The 19,266-nt window shown below is 57.8% G+C and overlaps 1 protein-coding gene across 3 annotated transcripts in view; it reads left to right on the forward strand.

Moving 5' to 3' along the window:
* Positions 1–19,266, forward strand: part of mical3a (microtubule associated monooxygenase, calponin and LIM domain containing 3a) — a 637,446-nt gene that overhangs the window by 354,244 nt on the left and 263,936 nt on the right. For all 3 annotated transcript variants that reach the window (XM_070900720.1, XM_070900722.1, XM_070900721.1), the window contains one exon: positions 5,332–5,416. In XM_070900720.1, the coding sequence (XP_070756821.1) occupies positions 5,332–5,416 (85 nt within the window). The remainder of the gene's footprint in view (positions 1–5,331; positions 5,417–19,266) is intronic.

The following is a 19,266-nucleotide window of genomic DNA, read 5'->3' on the forward strand; positions in this document are numbered from 1 at the left end:
CCGTCCCGACCTACGCTCCTCTCCCGACCTCCGCTCCTCTCCCGTCCCGACCTCCGCTCCTCTCCCGTCCCGACCTCCGCTCCTCTCCCGTCCCGACCTCCGCTCCTCTCCCCTCCCGTCCCGACCTCTGCTCCTCTCCCCTCCCGTCCCGACATCCGCTCCTCTCCCCTCCCGACCTCAGCTCTTCTCCCGTCCCGACCTCCGCTCCTCTCCCCTCCCGACCTCCACTCCTCTCCCGTCCCGACCTCCGCTCCTCTCCCGTCCCGACCTCCGCTCCTCTCCCGTCCCGACCTCCGTCCTCTCCCGTCCCGATCTCCGTCCTCTCCCGTCCCGACCTCCGCTCCCCTCCCGTCCCGACCTCCGCTCCTCTCCCGTCCCGACCTCCGTCCTCTACCGTCCCGACCTCCGCTCCCCTCCCGTCCCGACCTCCGCTCCTCTCCCCTCCCGACCTCCGCTCCCCTCCCGCCCCGACCTCCGCTCCTCTCCCGTCCCGACCTCCGCTCCTCTACCGTCCCGACCTCCGCTCCTCTCCCCTCCCGTCCCGACCTCCGCTCCTCTCCCGTCCCGACCTCCGCTCCCCTCCCGTCCCGACCTCCGCTCCTCTCCCCTCCCGACCTCCGCTCCTCTCCCGTCCCGACCTCCGCTCCTCTCCCCTCCCGACCTCCGCTCCCCTCCCGTCCCGACCTCCGCTCCTCTCCCGTCCCGACCTCCGCTCCCCTCCCGTCCCGACCTCCGCTCCTCTCCCCTCCCGACCTCCGCTCCCCTCCCGTCCCGACCTCCGCTCCTCTCCCGTCCCGTCCTCCGCTCCTCTCCCGTCCCGACCACCGCTCCTCTCCCGTCCCGACCTCTGCTCCTCTCCCGTCCCGACCTCCCGTCCCGACCTCCGCTCCTCTCCCGTCCCGACCTCCGTCCTCTCCCCTCCCGACCTCCGCTCCCCTCCCCTCCCGACCTCCGCTTCCCTCCCGTCCCGACCTCTGCTCCTCTCCCCTCCCGACCTCCGCTCCTCACCCGTCCCGACCTCCGCTCCTCTCCCGTCCCGACCTCCTCTCCTCTCCCCTTCCGTCCCGACCTCCGCTCCTCTCCCCTCCCGTCCCGACCTCCGCTCCTCTCCCGTCCCGACCTCCGCTCCTCTCCCGTCCCGACCTCCTCTCCTCTCCCCTTCCGTCCCGACCTACGCTCCTCTCCCGAACTCCGCTCCTCTCCCGTCCCGACCTCCGCTCCTCTCCCGTCCCGACCTCCGCTCCTCTCCCGTCCCGACCTCCGCTCCTCTCCCGTCCCGACCTCCGCTCCTCTCCCCTCCCGTCCCGACCTCTGCTCCTCTCCCCTCCCGTCCCGACCTCCGCTCCTCTCCCGTCCCGACCTCCGCTCCTCTCCCGTCCCGACCTCCTCTCCTCTCCCCTTCCGTCCCGACCTACGCTCCTCTCCCGAACTCCGCTCCTCTCCCGTCCCGACCTCCGCTCCTCTCCCGTCCCGACCTCCGCTCCTCTCCCCTCCCGACCTCAGCTCTTCTCCCGTCCCGACCTCCGCTCCTCTCCCCTCCCGACCTCCGCTCCTCTCCCGTCCCGACCTCCGCTCCGCTCCCGTCCCGCCCTCCGCTCCTCTCCCGTCCCGACCACCGCTCCTCTCCCGTCCCGTCCCGACCTCCGCTCCTCTCCCCTCCCGACCTCCGCTCCTCTCCCGTCCCGACCTCCGCTCCTCTCCCGTCCCGACCTCCGCTCCTCTCCCGTCCCGACCTCCGCTCCTCTCCCGTCCCGACCTCCGCTCCTCTCCCGTCCCGACCTCCGCTCCTCTCCCGACCCGACCTCCGCTCCTCTCCCTTCCCGACCTCCGCTCCTCTCCCGACCCGACCTCCGCTCCTCTCCCGACCCGACCTCCGCTCCTCTCCCTTCCCGACCTCCGCTCCTCTCCCGACCCGACCTCCGCTCCTCTCCCGACCCGACCTCCGCTCCTCTCCCGTCCCGACCTCCGCTCCTCTCCCGTCCCGACCTCCGCTCCTCTCCCGTCCCGACCTCCGCTCCTCTCCCGTCCCGACCTCCGCTCCTCTCCCGACCCGACCTCCGCTCCTCTCCCTTCCCGCCCTCCGCTCCTCTCCCGTCCCGACCACCGCTCCTCTCCCCTCCCGTCCCGACCTCCGCTCCTCTCCCGTCCCGACCTCCGCTCCTCTCCCGTCCCGACCTCCGCTCCTCTCCCGTCCCGACCTCCGCTCCTCTCCCGACCTCCGCTCCTCTCCCGTCCCGACCTCCGCTCCTCTCCCGTCCCGACCTCCGCTCCTCTCCCGTCCCGACCTCCGCTCCTCTCCCGTCCCGACCTCCTCTCCTCTCCTCTCCCGTCCCGACCTCCGCTCCTCTCCCGTCCCGACCTCCGCTCCTCTCCCGTCCCGACCTCCGCTCCTCCCCCGTCCCGACCTCCGCTCCTCTCCCGTCCCGACCTCCGCTCCTCTCCCCTCCCGATCTCCCGTCCCGACCTCCGCTCCTCCCCCGTCCCGACCTCCGCTCCTCTCCCCTCCCGACCTCCCGTCCCGACCTCCGCTCCTCTCCCGTCCCGACCTCCGCTCCTCTCCCGTCCCGACCTCCGCTCCCCTCCCGTCCCGACCTCCTCTCCTCTCCTCTCCCGTCCCGACCTCCGCTCCTCTCCCGTCCCGACCTCCGCTCCTCTCCCGTCCCGACCTCCGCTCCTCTCCCGACCTCCACTCCTCTCCCGTCCCGACCTCCGCTCCTCTCCCGTCCCGACCTCCGCTCCTCTCCCGTCCCGACCTCTGCTCCTCTCCCGTCCCGACCACCGCTCCTCTCCCCTTCCGTCCCGACCTCTGCTCCTCTCCCGTCCCGACCTCCGCTCCTCTCCCGTCCCGACCTCCGCTCCTCTCCCGACCTCCACTCCTCTCCCGTCCCGACCTCCGCTCCTCTCCCGTCCCGACCTCCGCTCCCCTCCCGTCCCGACCTCCTCTCCTCTCCTCTCCCGTCCCGACCTCCGCTCCTCTCCCGACCTCCACTCCTCTCCCGTCCCGACCTCCGCTCCTCTCCCGTCCCGAACTCCGCTCCTCTCCCGTCCCGACCTCCGCTCCTCTCCCGTCCCGACCTCCACTCCTCTCCCGACCTCCACTCCCCTCCCGTCCCGACCTCCGCTCCTCTCCCCTCCCGTCCCGACCTCCGCTCCTCTCCCGTCCCGACCTCCGCTCCTCTCCCGTCCCGACCTCCGCTCCTCTCCCGTCCCGACCTCCTCTCCTCTCCTCTCCCGTCCCGACCTCCGCTCCTCTCCCGTCCCGACCTCCGCTCCTCTCCCGTCCCGACCTCCGCTCCTCCCCCGTCCCGACCTCCGCTCCTCTCCCGTCCCGACCTCCCGTCCCGACCTCCGCTCCTCCCCCGTCCCGACCTCCGCTCCTCTCCCCTCCCGACCTCCCATCCCGACCTCTGCTCCTCTCCCGTCCCGACCTCCGCTCCTCCCCCGTCCCGACCTCCGCTCCTCTCCCGTCCCGACCTCCGCTCCTCTCCCGTCCCGACCTCCGCTCCTCTCCCGTCCCGACCTCCTCTCCTCTCCCGTCCCGACCTCCGCTCCTCTCCCGTCCCGACCTCCGCTCCTCTCCCGTCCCGACTAACGCTCCTCTCCCGTCCCGACCTCCGCTCCTCTCCCCTCCCGACCTCCGCTCCTCTCCCGTCCCGACCTCTGCTCCTCTCCCGTCCCGACCTCCGCTCCTCTCCCGTCCCGACCTCCGCTCCTCTCCCGTCCCGACCTCCGCTCCTCTCCCCTCCCGACCTCCGCTCCTCTCCCGTCCCGACCTCTGCTCCTCTCCCGTCCCGACCTCCGCTCCTCCCCCGTCCCGACCTCCGCTCCTCTCCCCTCCCGACCTCCCGTCCCGACCTCCGCTCCTCTCCCCTCCCGACCTCCCGTCCCGACCTCCGCTCCTCTCCCCTCCCGACCTCCCATCCCGACCTCTGCTCCTCTCCCCTCCCGTCCCGACCTCCGCTCCTCTCCCCTCCCGACCTCCCGTCCCGACCTCTGCTCCTCTCCCCTCCCGTCCCAACCTCTGCTCCCCTCCCGTCCCGACCTCCGCTCCCCTCCCGTCCCGACCTCCGCTCCCCTCCCGTCCCGACCTCCGCTCCTCTCCCGTCCCGACCTCCGCTCCCCTCCCGTCCCGACCTCCGCTCCCCTCCCGTCCCGACCTCCGCTCCTCTCCCCTCCCGACCTCCCGTCCCGACCTCCGCTCCTCTCCCCTCCCGACCTCCCGTCCCGACCTCTGCTCCTCTCCCCTCCCATCCCGACCTCTGCTCCTCTCCCGTCCCGACCTCTGCTCCTCTTCCGTCCCGACCTCTGCTCCTCTCCCGTCCCGACCTCCGCTCCTCTCCCGTCCCGACCTCTGCTCCTCTCCCGTCCCGACCTCCGCTCCCCTCCCGTACCCGAACTCCGCTCCTCTCCCGTCCCGACCTCTGCTCCTCTCCCGTCCCGACCTCCGCTCCTCTCCCGTCCCGACCTCTGCTCCTCTCCCGTCCTGACCTCCGCTCCTCTCCCCTCCCGTCCCAACCTCCGCTCCTCTCCCCTCCCGTCCCGACCTCCGCTCCTCTCCCGTCCCGACCTCCGCTCCTCTACCGTCCCGACCTCCGCTCCTCTCCCGTCCCGACCTCCGCTCCTCTCCCGTCCCGACCTCCGCTCCTCTCCCGTCCCGACCTCCGCTCCTCTCCCGTCCCGACCTCCGCTCCTCTCCCGTCCCGACCTCCGCTCCTCTCCCGTCCCGACCTCCGCTCCTCTCCCGTCCCGACCTCCGCTCCTCTCCCGTCCCGACCTCCGCTCCTCTCCCGTCCCGACCTCCGCTCCTCTCCCGTCCCGACCTCCGCTCCTCTCCCGTCCCGACCTCCGCTCCCCTCCCGTCCCGACCTCCGCTCCTCTCCCGTCCCGACCTCCGCTCCCCTCCCGTCCCGACCTCTGCTCCTCGCCGCTTCCAACCTCCCGTCCCGACCTCTGCTCCTCGCCGCTTCCGACCTCCGCTTCTCCCGTTCCTGTTCCTGGGTCCCGACTCCTCCACTGGGCTCCACCACGCTTCAAGATACGCAGCCAATCGGCTACTTGGATTGTGATGACGTCGAACTTTGTCACCCACTTTGGATTTGTTGCCCTCTCAAGACCTTTGCTGCGGTGGCTAGCTTTTTTCCAGCAGCTGACCAGTCCCGGCTCGAGTCCCAACTGCACACCTGATTCCCTCACTGTGTCGAGCTTTTTTCTAGCAGCTGACAGGGGCTGGAAATGGGACTTGTCAGCATCTGTACTGTACACTGTGTACAGTCCATGTGTTACCATAACCTTTTTGCGTGTGGTTAATGAATTTCCTTTTGTCCTGTGTAGGACGAGATGTCCCCTCCTCCACTCCCGACAATGAGCCCGGTTGGAATGGATGGCCGCCAGGAACCGTACGCTGAAGGAGCCTCAGGTAGATGTTGTGCTCTTCTTGACAACAATTGGATTCCCTACCCCCTGAGGGGTGGGATAGCTAGACTGTACGATGGAATGAATCGATGGATTTACGAGGCTGTAAGCTCAGATGATTCAGACGGCTAGGAAAGGGAGTCGACAGGAGAACCCCACACTCTCCCTGCCCACCTGCCCCTTCACTTCCATCCCCTGACACTGAGCTATAGAGTGAAGGGATTCTGGCATCAGAAGATCTCCGGTTTTCGTAAATCAGACCCAGACTGGCTGTTGCGAAGAGTCCCTCGCTTTCACTCCCTCTTTGTCTCATTCTGCAGTCCGGCCCATTGTGACTGACCCCTCAACTCGACTCAGTTTATTAATCTTCTGTTTCCCTGTCCTCTCACCCACCACCCTCAGCCCATTCAATACCCTCTGCCCAAATACCGTCATTGTACATCCGATCTGGATTGCGATGTGTACCTGTGGAGGATGGAATTCCACGTTTCTAGCTGATGAGTTCGGCAGTCCCAACTGATCTACGAGTTACAGGCACTGCTACTCAAATAAATCTCCTACCTTCAGTTTGGGTGTGGCTGGCATGTTTAAGGTTTAGCAAAGGCTTTCAGAGAGATGGCACCAATGGCTTAGTCACCCTCATTCATTAAGGAGAAAGTCATTCACATCTAAAGCTCATCAGAAAGAGTTATAGCCATTAACCCAGTGTCCGACTTAGCTCACTGTGTGAGGGTACGGGTCGGAATCCAGTAACACAGGGACCGACTGATTGGGATCCAGTAACACGGGAACCGAGTGATGGGGATCCAGTATTACGGGGACTGACTGATAGGGATCCAGTAATACGGGGACCGACTGATGCAGATCCAGTAATACGGGGACCGACAGACGGGGATCCAGTAATACGGGGACTGACTGATAGGGATCCAGTAATACGGGGACCGACTGATGGAGATCCAATAATACGGGGACCGACTGATGGGGATCAAGTAATACGGGGACCGACTGATGGGGATCAAGTAATATGGGGACCGACTGATGGGGATCAAGTAATACGTGGACCGACATATGGGGATCCAGTAATACGGGGACTGACTGATAGGGATCCAGTAATACGGGGACCGACTGATGGAGATCCAGTAATACGGGGACCGACTGATGGGGATCAAGTAATACGGGGACCGACTGATGGGGATCAAGTAATACGTGGACCGACTGATGGGGATCCAGTAATACGGGGACTGACTGATGGGGATCAAGTAATATGCGGACCGATTGGTGGAGATCCAGTAATACGGGGACCGGCTGATGGGGATCCAAAAACACTGGGACCGAGTGATGGGGACCAATGACACGGGGGCCAAGTGATGGGGCTCCAATGACACGGGGACCGAGTGACGAGGATCCAGTAACACGGGGACCGAGTGATGAGGATCCAGTAACACGGGGACCGAGTAATGGGGATCCAGTAACATGGGGACCGAGTGATGGGGATCCAGTAACATGGGGACCAAGTGATGGGGATCCAGTAACACTGGGACCAAGCGATGGGGATCCAGTAACATGGGGGCCGAGTGATGGGGATCCAGTAACACTGGGACCGACATGGGATCCAGTAACATGGGAATCGGGTGATGGGGATCCAGTAACATGGGGGCCGAGTGATGGAGATCCAGTAACACGGGGACCGAGTGATGAGGATCAAGTAACACAGGGACTGAGTGATGAGGATCCAGTAACACAGGGACCGAATGATGGGGATCCAGTAACACTGGGACCGACATGAGATCCAGTGACACGGGAACCGAGTGATGGAGATCCAGTAACACAGGGACAGAGTGATGTGGATCCAGTAACACAGGGACCGAGTGATGGGGATCCAGTAACATGGGGACCGACTGCTGGGGCTCCAGTAACACGGGGACCGACTGCTGGGGCTCCAGTAACACGGGGACCGACTGATGGGGATCCAGTAACATGGGGACCGACTGATGGGGATCCAGTAGCATGGGGACCGACTGGGGATCCAGCAACACAGGGGACCGACTGGGGATCCAGTAACACAGGAACTGAGTGATGGGGATCCAGTACCACGGGGACCGAGTGATGGGGATCCAGTAACATGGGGACCGACTAATGGGGCTCCAGTAACATGGGGACCGACTGATGGGGATCCAGTAACATGGGGACTGAGTGATGGGAATCCAGTAGCACGGGGACCAACTGGGAATCCAGTAACACAGGAACTGAGTGATGGTGATCCAGTAACACGGGGACCGAGTGATGGGGATCCAGTAACACGGGGACCGAGTGATGGGGATCCAGTAACACGAGAACTGTTAAGGATCCAGACGGGGACTGAGAGGCTGCACAATTCACGAGCTTTTAAGAACATCTACAACAGGTCAGCAAGGAACCTGAATCTGGATCAGGCAGGATTTCGACGATATGTATGTCACGCACTATCATGAGCGCATTGTGGAGGCAGCATAGATGAAACCAGCCACAGTTGCTTAAAGAGGAACACAGACTGCGAAACCACACATTGTAATGGAAGCAACAGACAGGTCAGAAAATTCAGCTCAATAAAGCTGAATCAAGAAATAAGTCTGTAAATAAAGATTAATCATAGAATGCCTTGGAACGTTTTACGATGGTAAAAGCACGATATAAATACTTGTTAAACAGGGAGGGAGAGAATAATTGCGGACAGAGCGAGCGAGTAATCGGAGACGGACGCGAGAGAGTAATCGGGGAAAGAGCGAGAGAGTAATTGGAGACACAGAGCGAGAGAGTAATCGGGGACAGAGCGAGAGAGTAATCGGGGACAGAGCGAGAGAGTAATTGGGGACAGAGCGAGAGGGTAATCGGGGACAGAGCGAGCGAGTAATCGGGGACAGAGTGAGTAATCGGGGACAGAGCGAGCGAGTAATCGGGGACAGGACGAGAGAGTAATTGGGGACAGGGCGAGAGAGTAATCGGGGACAGAGTGAGTAATCGGGGACAGAGCGAGCGAGTAATCGGGGACAGAGCGAGTAATCGGGGACAGGGCGAGAGAGTAATCGGGGACAGGACGAGAGAGTAATTGGGGACAGAGCGAGCGTGTAATCGGGGGACAGAGCGAGAGAGTATTCGGAGGCAGAGCGAGTGAATAATCGGGAACAGAGGGAGAGAGTAATCGGGGATAGAGCGAGAGAGTGAACGGAGACAGAGCGAAAGAGTAATCGGGGACAGAGCGTGTAATCGGGGACAGAGCAAGCGAGTAATCGGGGACAGAGCGAGTAATCGGGGACAGAGCGAGAGAATAATCGTGGACAATGCGTGCGAGTAATCGGGGACAGAGCGAGAGAGTAATCGATAGAGCGAGGGAGTAATCGGGGACAGAGCGAGGGTGTAATCGGGGACAGAGCGAGAGAGTAATCGATAGAGCGAGGGAGTAATCGGGGACAGAGCGAGGGTGTAATCGGGGACAGAGCGAGAGAGTAATCGATAGAGCGAGGGAGTAATCGGGGACAGAGCGAGAGAGTAATCGATAGAGCGAGGGAGTAATCGGGGACAGAGCGAGGGTGTAATCGGGGACAGAGCGAGAGTGTAATCGATGACAGAGCGAGAGAGTAATCGGGGACAGAGCGAGAGAGTAATCGGGGACAGAGCGAGAGCATAATCGATGATAGAGCGAGCGAGAAATCAGGGACAGAGCGAGAGAGTAATCGGGGACAGAGCGAGAGAGTAATCGGGGACAGAGCGAGTGAGTAATCGGGGACAGAGCGAGAGTGTAATCGGGGACAGAGCGAGAGAGTAATCGGGGACAGGGCGAGAGAGTAATCGGGGACAGAGCGAGAGAGTAATCGGGGACAGGGCGAGAGAGTAATCGGGGACAGAGCGAGAGAGTAATCGGGGACAGGGCGAGAGAGTAATCGGGGAGAGAGCGAGAGAGTAATCGGGGACAGAGCGAGAGTGTAATCGGGGACAGAGCGAGAGTGTAATCGATGACAGACCGAGGGATTAATCGGGGAAAGAGCGAGAGAGTAAACGATGACACAGCGAGAGAGTAAACGATGACACAGCGAGAGAGTAACCGGGGACAGAGCGAGAGAGTAATCGGGGACAGAGCGAGAGAGTAATCGGGGACAGATTGAGCGAGTAATCGGAGACAGAGCGAGAGAGTAATCGGGGACAGAGCAAACGAGTAATCGGGGACAGAGCGAGAGAGTAATCGGATACAAAGCGAGGGAGTAATCGGGGACAGAGCGAGAGAGTAATCGGGGACAGAGCGAGAGAGTAATCGGATACAAAGCGAGGGAGTAATCGGGGACAGAGCGAGAGAGTAATCGGGGACAGAGTAGGCGAGTAATCGGGGACAGAGCGAGAGAGTAATCGGGGACAGAGTAGGCGAGTAATCGGGGACAGAGCGAGAGCGTAATCGATGATCGAGCGAGAAATCAGGGACAGAGCGAGCGAGTAATCGCCGACAGAGCGAGAGAGTAATCGGGGACAGAGCGAGAGAGTAATTGATGAGAGAGCGAGAGAGTAATCGGGGACAGAGCGAGTAAGTAATCGGGGACAGCGAGAGAATAAACGATGACACAGCGAGAGAGTAATCGGGGACAGAGCGAGAGAGTAATCGGGAACAGAGCGAGAGGGTAATTGGAGACAGATTGAGCGAGTAATCGGGGACAGAGTTAGCGAGTACTCGATGACAGAGCGAGAGTGTACTCGGAGACAGAGCGAGAGAGTACTCGGGGACGGACGAGAGTGTAATCGCGGACAGAGCGGGAGGGCATCAAACAGGAAATTAGGGGTGCATGCAATAAAGGTGCAGCAGTTATAATGGGTGACTTTAATATGCACATAGATTGGGCTAACCAAACTGGAAGCAATACGGTGGAGGAGGATTTCCTGGAGTGCATAAGGGATGGTTTTTTTAGACCAATATGTCGAGGAACCAACTAGGGGAGAGGCCATCTTAGACTGGGTGTTATGTAATGAGAGAGGATTAATTAGCAATCTCGTTGTGCGAGGCCCCTTGGGGAAGAGTGACCATAATATGGTGGAATTCTGCATTAGGATGGAGAATGAAACAGTTAATTCAGAGACCATGGTCCAGAACTTAAAGAAGGCTAAATTTGAAAGTATGAAGCGTGAATTGGCTGGGATGGATTGGCGAATGATACTTAAGGGGTTGACTGTGGATGGGCAATGGCAGACATTTAGAGACCGCATGGATGAACTACAACAATTGTACATTCCTGTCTGGCATAAAAATAAAAAAAGGGAAGGTGGCTCAACCGTGGCTATCAAGGGAAATCAGGGATAGTATTAAAGCCAAGGAAGTGGCATACAAATTGGCCAGAAATAGCAGCGAACCTGGGGACTGGGAGAAATTTAGAACTCAGCAGAGGAGGACAAAGGGTTTGATTAGGGCAGGGAAAATGGAGTATGAGAAGAAGCTTGCAGGGAACATTAAGACGGATTGCAAAAGTTTCTATAGGTATGTAAAGAGAAAAAGGTTAGTAAAGACAAACATAGGTCCCCTGCAGTCAGAATCAGGGGAAGTCATAACGGGGAACAAAGAAATGGCAGACCAATTGAACAAGTCCTTTGGTTCGGTATTCACAAAGGAGGACACAAACAACCTTCCGGTTATAAAAGGGGTCGTGGGGTCTAGTAAGGAGGAGGAACTGAGGGAAATCCTTATTAGCCGGGAAATTGTGTTGGGGAAATTGATGGGATTGAAGGCTGATAAATCCCCAGGGCCTGATGGACTGCATCCCAGAGTACTTAAGGAGGTGGCCTTGGAAATAGTGGATGCATTGACAGTCATTTTCCAACATTCCATTGACTCTGGATCAGTTCCTATAGAGTGGAGGGTAGCCAATGTAACCCCACTTTTTAAAAAAGGAGGGAGAGAGAAAACAGGGAATTATAGACCGGTCAGCCTGACATCGGTAGTGGGTAAAATGATGGAATCAATTATTAAGGATGTCACAGCAGTGCATTTGGAAAGCGGTGACATGATAGGTCCAATTCAGCATGGATTTGTGAAAGGGAAATCATGCTTGACAAATCTTCTGGAATTTTTTGAGGATGTTTCCAGTAGAGTGGACAAGGGAGAACCAGTTGATGTGGTATATTTGGACTTTCAGAAGGCGTTCGACAAGGTCCCACACAAGAGATTGATGTGCAAAGTTAGAGCACATGGGATTGGGGGTAGTGTGCTGACATGGATTGAGAACTGGTTGTCAGACAGGAAGCAAAGAGTAGGAGTAAATGGGTACTTTTCAGAATGGCAGGCAGTGACTAGTGGGGTACCACAAGGTTCTGTGCTGCGCCCCAGCTGTTTACACTGTACATTAATGATTTAGATGAGGGGATTAAATGTAGTATCTCCAAATTTGCGGATGACACTACGTTGGGTGGCAGTGTGAGCTGCGAGGAGGATGCTGTGAGGCTGCAGAGTGACTTGGATAGGTTAGGTGAGTGGGCAAATGCATGGCAGATGAAGTATAATGTGGATAAATGTGAGGTTATCCACTTTGGTGGTAAAAACAGAGAGACAGACTATTATCTGAATGGTGACAGATTAGGAAAAGGGGAGGTGCAAAGAGACCTGGGTGTCGTGGTACATCAGTCATTGAAGGTTGGCATGCAGGTACAGCAGGCGGTTAAGAAAGCAAATGGCATGTTGGCCTTCATAGCGAGGGGATTTGAGTACAGGGGCAGGGAGGTGTTGCTACAGTTGTACAGGGCCTTGGTGAGGCCACACCTGGAGTATTGTGTACAGTTTTGGTCTCCTAACCTGAGGAAGGACATTCTTGCTATTGAGGGAGTGCAGCGAAGGTTCACCAGACTGATACCCGGGATGGCGGGACTGACCTATCAAGAAAGACTGGATCAACTGGGCTTGTATTCACTGGAGTTCAGAAGAATGAGAGGGGACCTCATAGAAACATTTAAAATTCTGACGGGGTTAGACAGGTTAGATGCAGGAAGAATGTTCCCAATGTTGGGGAAGTCCAGAACCAGAGGCCACAGTCTAAGGATAAAGGGTAAGCCATTTAGGACCGAGATGCGGAGGAACTTGTTCACCCAGAGAGTGGTGAACCTGTGGAATTCTCTACCACAGAAAGTTGTTGAGGCCAATTTACTAAATATATTCAAAAAGGAGTTAGATGAGGTCCTTACTACTAGGGGGATCAAGGGGTATGGCGAGAAAGCAGGAATGGGGTACTGAAGTTGAATGTTCAGCCATGAACTCATTGAATGGCGGTGCAGGCTAGAAGGGCCGAATGGCCTACTCCTGCACCTATTTTCTATGTTTCTATGTAATCGATGACAGAGCGAGAGAGTAATCGGAGACAGAGCGAGAGAGTAATTGAAGACAGAGCGAGCGAGTAATCGGGGCGAGAGCGAGAGAGTAATTGGGGAGAGAGCGAGAGAGTAACCGGGGACAGAGCGAGAGAGTAATTGGGGACAGAGCGAGAGAGTAATCGGGGATAGAGCGAGAGAGTAATCGGGGACAGAGCGAGAGAGTAATCGATGACAGAGCGAGAGAGTAATCGGGGACAGGGCGAGAGAGTAATCGGAGACAGAGCGAGAGAGTAATCGGGGACAGGGCGAGAGAGTAATCGGGGAGAGAGCGAGAGTGTAATCGGGGAGAGAGCGAGAGAGTAATCGATGACAGACCGAGGGATTAATCGGGGACAGAGCGAGAGAGTAAACGATGACACAGCGAGAGAGTAACCGGGGACAGAGCGAGAGAGTAATTGGGGACAGAGCGGGAGAGTAATTGGGGACAGAGCGAGAGAGTAATTGGGGACAGAGCGAGAGAGTAATTGGGGACAGAGCGAGAGAGTAATTGGGGACAGAGCGAGAGAGTAATTGGGGACAGAGCGAGAGAGTAATTGGGGACAGAGCGAGAGAGTAATTGGGGACAGAGCGAGAGAGTAATTGGGGACAGAGCGAGAGAGTAATTGGGGACAGAGTGAGAGAGTATTCGGGGACAGAGCGAGAGAGTAATTGGAGACAGAGCGAGAGAGTATTCGGGGACAGAGCGAGGGAGTAATTGTGGACAGAGCAAGGGAGTAATCGGGGACAGAGCGAGGGAGTAATCGGGGACAGAGCGAGGGAGTAATCGGGGACAGAGCGAGAGAGTAATCGGAGACAGAGCGAGAGAGTAATCGGGTACAGAGCGAGAGAGTAATCGGGGACAGATCGAGCGAGTAATCGGAGACAGAGCGAGAGTGTAATCGGGGACAGAGCGAGAGAGTAATCGGGGACAGAGCGGGCGAGGAATCGGGGACAGAGCGAACGAGTAATCGGGGACAGAGCGAGAGAGTAATCGGAGACAGAGCGAGAGAGTAATCGGATACAAAGTGAGGGAGTAATCGGAGACAGAGCGAGAGAGTAATCGGGGACAGAGCGAGAGCGTAATCGATGATCGAGCGAGAAATCAGGGACAGAGCGAGCGAGTAATCGGCGACAGAGCGAGAGAGTAATCGGGGACAGAGCGAGAGAGTAATCGGGGACAGAGCGGGAGAGTAATCGCGGACAGAGCGAGAGAGTAATCGATGAGAGAGCGAGAGAGTAATCGGGGACAGCGAGAGAATAAACGATGACACAGCGAGAGAATAACCGGGGACAGAGCGAGAGAGTAATTGGGGTCAGAGCGAGAGAGTAATTGGGGACAGACCGAGAGAGTAATCGATGACAGAGCGAGAGAGTAATCGGGGACAGAGTGAGAGAGTAATCGGGGACAGAGTGAGAGAGAGAGTAATCGATGACAGACCGAGGGATTAATCGGGGACAGAGCGAGAGAGTATTCGGGGACAGAGTTAACGAATAATCGATGACAGCGCGAGGGAGTAATTGTGGACAGAGCAAGGGAGTAATCGGGGACGGAGCGAGAGTGTAATCGGAGACAGAGCGAGAGAGTAATTGGGGATAGAGCGAGAGTGTAATGGATGACAGAGCGAGAGAGTAATCGGAGACAGAGCGAGAGAGTAATCGTGGACAGGGCGAGAGAGTAATCGGGGAGAGAGCGAGAGAGTAATCGGGGATAGAGCGAGAGTGTAATCGGGGACAGAGCGAGAGAGTAATCGGAGACAGAGCGAGAGAGTAATTGGAGACAGTGAGCGAGTAATCGGGGACAGAGTTAGCGAGTACTCGATGACAGAGCGAGAGTGTAATCGGAGACAGAGCGAGAGAGTAATCGGGGACAGAGCGAGAGAGTAATCGGGGACAGAGCGAGAGAGTAATCGGGGACAGAGCGAGAGAGCAATCGGGGACAGAGCGAGAGAGTAATCGGGGACAGAGCGAGAGAGTAATCGGGGACAGAGCGAGAGAGTAATCGGGGACAGAGCGAGAGAGTAATTGTGGACAGAGCGAGAGAGTAATTGTGGACAGAGCGAGGGAGTAATTGTGGACAGAGCGAGGGAGTAATTGTGGACAGAGCGAGGGACTAATTGTGGACAGAGCGAGGGAGTAATTGTGGACAGAGCGAGGGAGTAATTGTGGACAGAGCGAGGGAGTAATTGTGGACAGAGCGAGGGAGTAATTGTGGACAGAGCGAGGGAGTAATTGTGGACAGAGCGAGGGAGTAATTGTGGACAGAGCGAGGGAGTAATTGTGGACAGAGCGAGGGAGTAATTGTGGAGAGAGCGAGGGAGTAATTGTGGAGAGAGCGAGGGAGTATTTGTGGAGAGAGCGAGAGAGTAATCGGGGACAGAGCGAGAGAGTAATCGGGGATAGAGCGAGAGAGTAATCGGGGATAGAACGAGAGAGTAATCGGGTACAGAGCGAGGGAGTAATCGGGGACAGAGCGAGAGAGTAATCGGGGACAGAGCGAGAGAGTAATCGGGGACAGAGCGAGAGAGTAATCGGGGACAGAGCGAGAGAGTAATCGTGGACAGAGCGAGGGAGTAATCGTGGACAGAGCGAGGGAGTAAATGTGGACAGAGCGAGGGAGTAAATGTGGACAGAGCGAGGGAGTAAATGTGGACAGAGCGAGGGAGTAAATGTGGACAGAGCGAGGGAGTAAATGTGGACAGAGCGAGGGAGTAATCGTGGACAGAGCGAGGGAGTAATCGTGGACAGAGCGAGGGAGTAATCGTGGACAGAGCGAGGGAGTAATCGTGCACAGAGCGAGGGAGTAATCGTGGACAGAGCGAGGGAGTAATCGTGGACAGAGCGAGGGAGTAATCGTGGACAGAGCGAGAGAGTAATCAGGGACAGAGCGAGGGAGTAATCGGGGACAGAGCGAGCGCGTAATCATGGACAGAGCGAGCGAGTAATCGGGGACAGAGCGAGCGAGTAATCAGGGACAGAGTGAGCGAGTAATCGGGGACAGAGTGAGCGAGTAATCGGGGACAGAGCGAGCGAGTAATCGGGGCAGAGCAAGAGAGTAATCGATGACAGAGCGAGAGAGTAATCGATGACAGAGCGAGAGAGTAATCGATGACAGAGCGAAAGAGTAATCGATGACAGAGCGAGGGAGTAATCGGGGCAGAGCGAGAGAGCAATTGGGGACAGAGCGAGAGAGTAATCGATGACAGAGCGAGAGTAATTGATGACAGAGCAAGAGAGTAATCGGGGACAGAGCGAGCGAGTAATCGGGGATAGAGCGAGCGAGAAATCCGGGACAGAGCGAGCGAGTAATCGGGGACAGAGCGAGCGAGTAATCGGGGACAGAGCGAGCGGGTAATCGGGGACAGAGCGAGCGAGTAATCGGGGACAGAGCGAGCGTGTAATCGGTGACAGCGAGCGAGTAATCGGGGACAGAGCGAGCGAGGAATCGGAGACAGAGCGAGCGAGGAATCGGAGACAGAGCGAGAGAGTAATCGGAGACAGAGCGAGAGAGTAATCGGGGACAGAGTAGGCGAGTAATCGGCGACAGAGCGAGAGAGCAATCGGGGACAGAGCGAGAGAGTAATCGGGGACAAAGCGAGAGAGTAATCGGGGACAGAGCGAGAGAGTAATCGAGGACAGAGCGAGAGAGTATTCGGGGACAGAGTTCGCGAGTAATCGATGACAGAGCGAGGGAGTAATTGTGGACAGAGCGAGGGAGTAATTGTGGACAGAGCGAGGGAGTAATTGTGGACAGAGCGAGGGAGTAATTGTGGACAGAGCGAGGGAGTAATTGTGGACAGAGCGAGGGAGTAATTGTGGACAGAGCGAGGGAGTAATTGTGGACAGAGCGAGGGAGTAATTGTGGACAGAGCGAGGGAGTAATTGTGGACAGAGCGAGGGAGTAATTGTGGACAGAGCGAGGGAGTAATTGTGGACAGAGCGAGGGAGTAATTGTGGACAGAGCGAGGGAGTAATCGGGGACAGAGCGAGAGAGTAATCGGGGACAGAGCGAGCGAGTAATCAGGGACAGAGCGAGAGTGTGATCGAGAACGGGGAGCGAGAGAGTAATCGGGGACAGAGCGAGCGAGAAATCGGGGAGAGAGCGAGAGAGTAATCGGGGACAGGGAGCGAGAGAGTAATCGATGACAGAGCGAGAGAGTAATCGGGGCCAGAGTAGGCAAGTAATCACGGACAGAGCAAGAGTGTAATCGATGATAGAGTGAGCGAGAAATCGGGGACAGAGCGAGAGAGTAATGGGGGACAGAGCGAGAGAGTAATGGGGGACAGAGCAAGCGTGTAATCGGGGACAGAGCGAGCGAGTATTCGTGGACAGTGCGATCGAGTAATCGGGGACAGAACGAGAGAGCAATCGATCGAGCGAGGGAGTAATCGGGGACAGAGCGAGAGAGTAATCAGGGACAGAGCGAGGGAGTAATCGGGGACAGAGCGAGCGCGTAATCATGGACAGAGCGAGCGAGTAATCGGGGACAGAGCGAGTGAGTAATCAGGGACAGAGTGAGCGAGTAATCGGGGACAGAGTGAGCGAGTAATCGGGGACAGAGCGAGCGAGTAATCGGGGCAGAGCAAGAGAGTAATCGATGACAGAGCGAGAGAGTAATCGATGACAGAGCGAGAGAGTAATCGATGACAGAGCGAAAGAGTAATCGATGACAGAGCGAGGGAGTAATCGGGGCAGAGCGAGCGAGTAATCGGGGATAGAGCGAGAGAGTAATCGGGGACAGAGCGAGCGAGTAATCGGGGACAGAGCGAGCGAGTAATCGGGGACAGAGCGAGAGAGTAATTGGGGACAGGGAGCGAGCGAGTAATTGGGGACAGGGAGTGAGCGAGTAATTGGGGACAGGGAGCGAGCGAGTAATTGGGGACAGGGAGTGAGCGAGTAATCGGGGCAGAGCGAGAGAGCAATTGGGGACAGAGCGAGAGAGTAATCGATGACAGAGCGAGAGTAATTGATGACAGAGCAAGAGAGTAATCGGGGACAGAGCGAGCGAGTAATCGGGGATAGAGCGAGCGAGAAATCCGGGACAGAGCGAGCGAGTAATCGGGGACAGAGCGAGCGAGTAATCGGGGACAGAGCGAGAGAGTAATTGGGGACAGGGAGCGAGCGAGTAATTGGGGACAGGGAGTGAGCGAGTAATTGGGGACAGGGAGCGAGCGAGTAATCGTGGACAGAGCGAGAGTGTAATCGATGATCGAGCGCGAAATTGGGGACAGAGTAGGAGAGTAATCGGGGACAAAGAAGGCGAGTAATCGGCGACAGAGCGAGCGAGTAATCGGAGACAGAGCGAGCAAGTAATCAGGGACATAGCGAGCGAGTAATCGGGGACAGAGTGAGCGAGTAATCGGGGACAGAGCGAGCGAGTAATCGGGGTAGAGCGAGAGAGTAATCGATGACAGAGCGAGAGAGTAATCGATGACAGAGCGAGAGAGTAATCGATGACAGAGCGAGAGAGTAATCGATGACAGAGCGAGAGAGTAATCGGGGCCAGAGTAGGCAAGTAATCGCGGACAGAGCGAGAGTATAATCGATTATAGAGCGAGCGAGAAATCGGGGAGAGAGCGAGAGAGTAATTGGGGACAGGGAGCGAGAGAGTAATCGTGGACAGAGCGAGAGTGTAATCGATGATCGAGCGCGAAATTGGGGACAGAGCAAGAGAGTAATCGGGGACAGAGTAGGCGAGTAATCGGCGACAGAGCGAGAGAGTAATCGGGGACAGAGCGAGAGAGTAATCGGGGACAGAGCGAGAGAGTAATCGGGGACAGAGCAAGAGAGTAATCGGGGACAGAGTAGGCGAGTAATCGGCGACAGAGCGAGAGAGTAATCGGGGACAGAGCGAGCGAGAAATCGGGGACAGAGCGAGCGAGTAATCGTGGACAGAGCGAGCGAGTAATCGGGGACAGAGCGAGCGAGTAATCGTGGACAGAGCGAGCGAGTAATCGTGGACAGAGCGAGCGAGTAATCGTGGACAGAGCGAGCGAGTAATCGGGGACAGAGCGAGCGTGTAATCGTGGACAGAGCGAGCGAGTAATCGTGGACAGAGCGAGCGAGTAATCGGGGACAGAGCGAGCGTGTAATCGGGGACAGCGAGCGAGTAATCGGGGACAGAGCGAGCGAGTAATCGGGGACAGAGCGAGCGAGGAATCGGAGACAGAGCGAGCGAGGAATCGGAGACAGAGCGAGAGCAGAATCGGAGACAGAGCGAGAGAGTAATCGGATACAGAGCGAGGGAGTAATCGGGGACAGAGCTAGCGAGTAATCGGGGACAGGGAGCGAGAGAGTAATCGGAGACAGGGAGCTAGCGAGTAATCGCGGACAGAGCGAGAGTGTAATTGATGATCGAGCGAGAAATTGGGGACAGAGCAAGAGATTAATCGGGGATAGAGTAGGCGAGTAATCTGCGACAGAGCGAGAGAGTAATCGGGGACAGTGCGATCGAGTAATCGGGGACAGAGCGAGAGAGCAATCGATAGAGCGAGGGAGTAATCGGG

This window comes from Pristiophorus japonicus, chromosome 15 (assembly GCF_044704955.1).
Source record: "Pristiophorus japonicus isolate sPriJap1 chromosome 15, sPriJap1.hap1, whole genome shotgun sequence".
Taxonomy (NCBI): Eukaryota; Metazoa; Chordata; class Chondrichthyes; family Pristiophoridae; genus Pristiophorus; species Pristiophorus japonicus.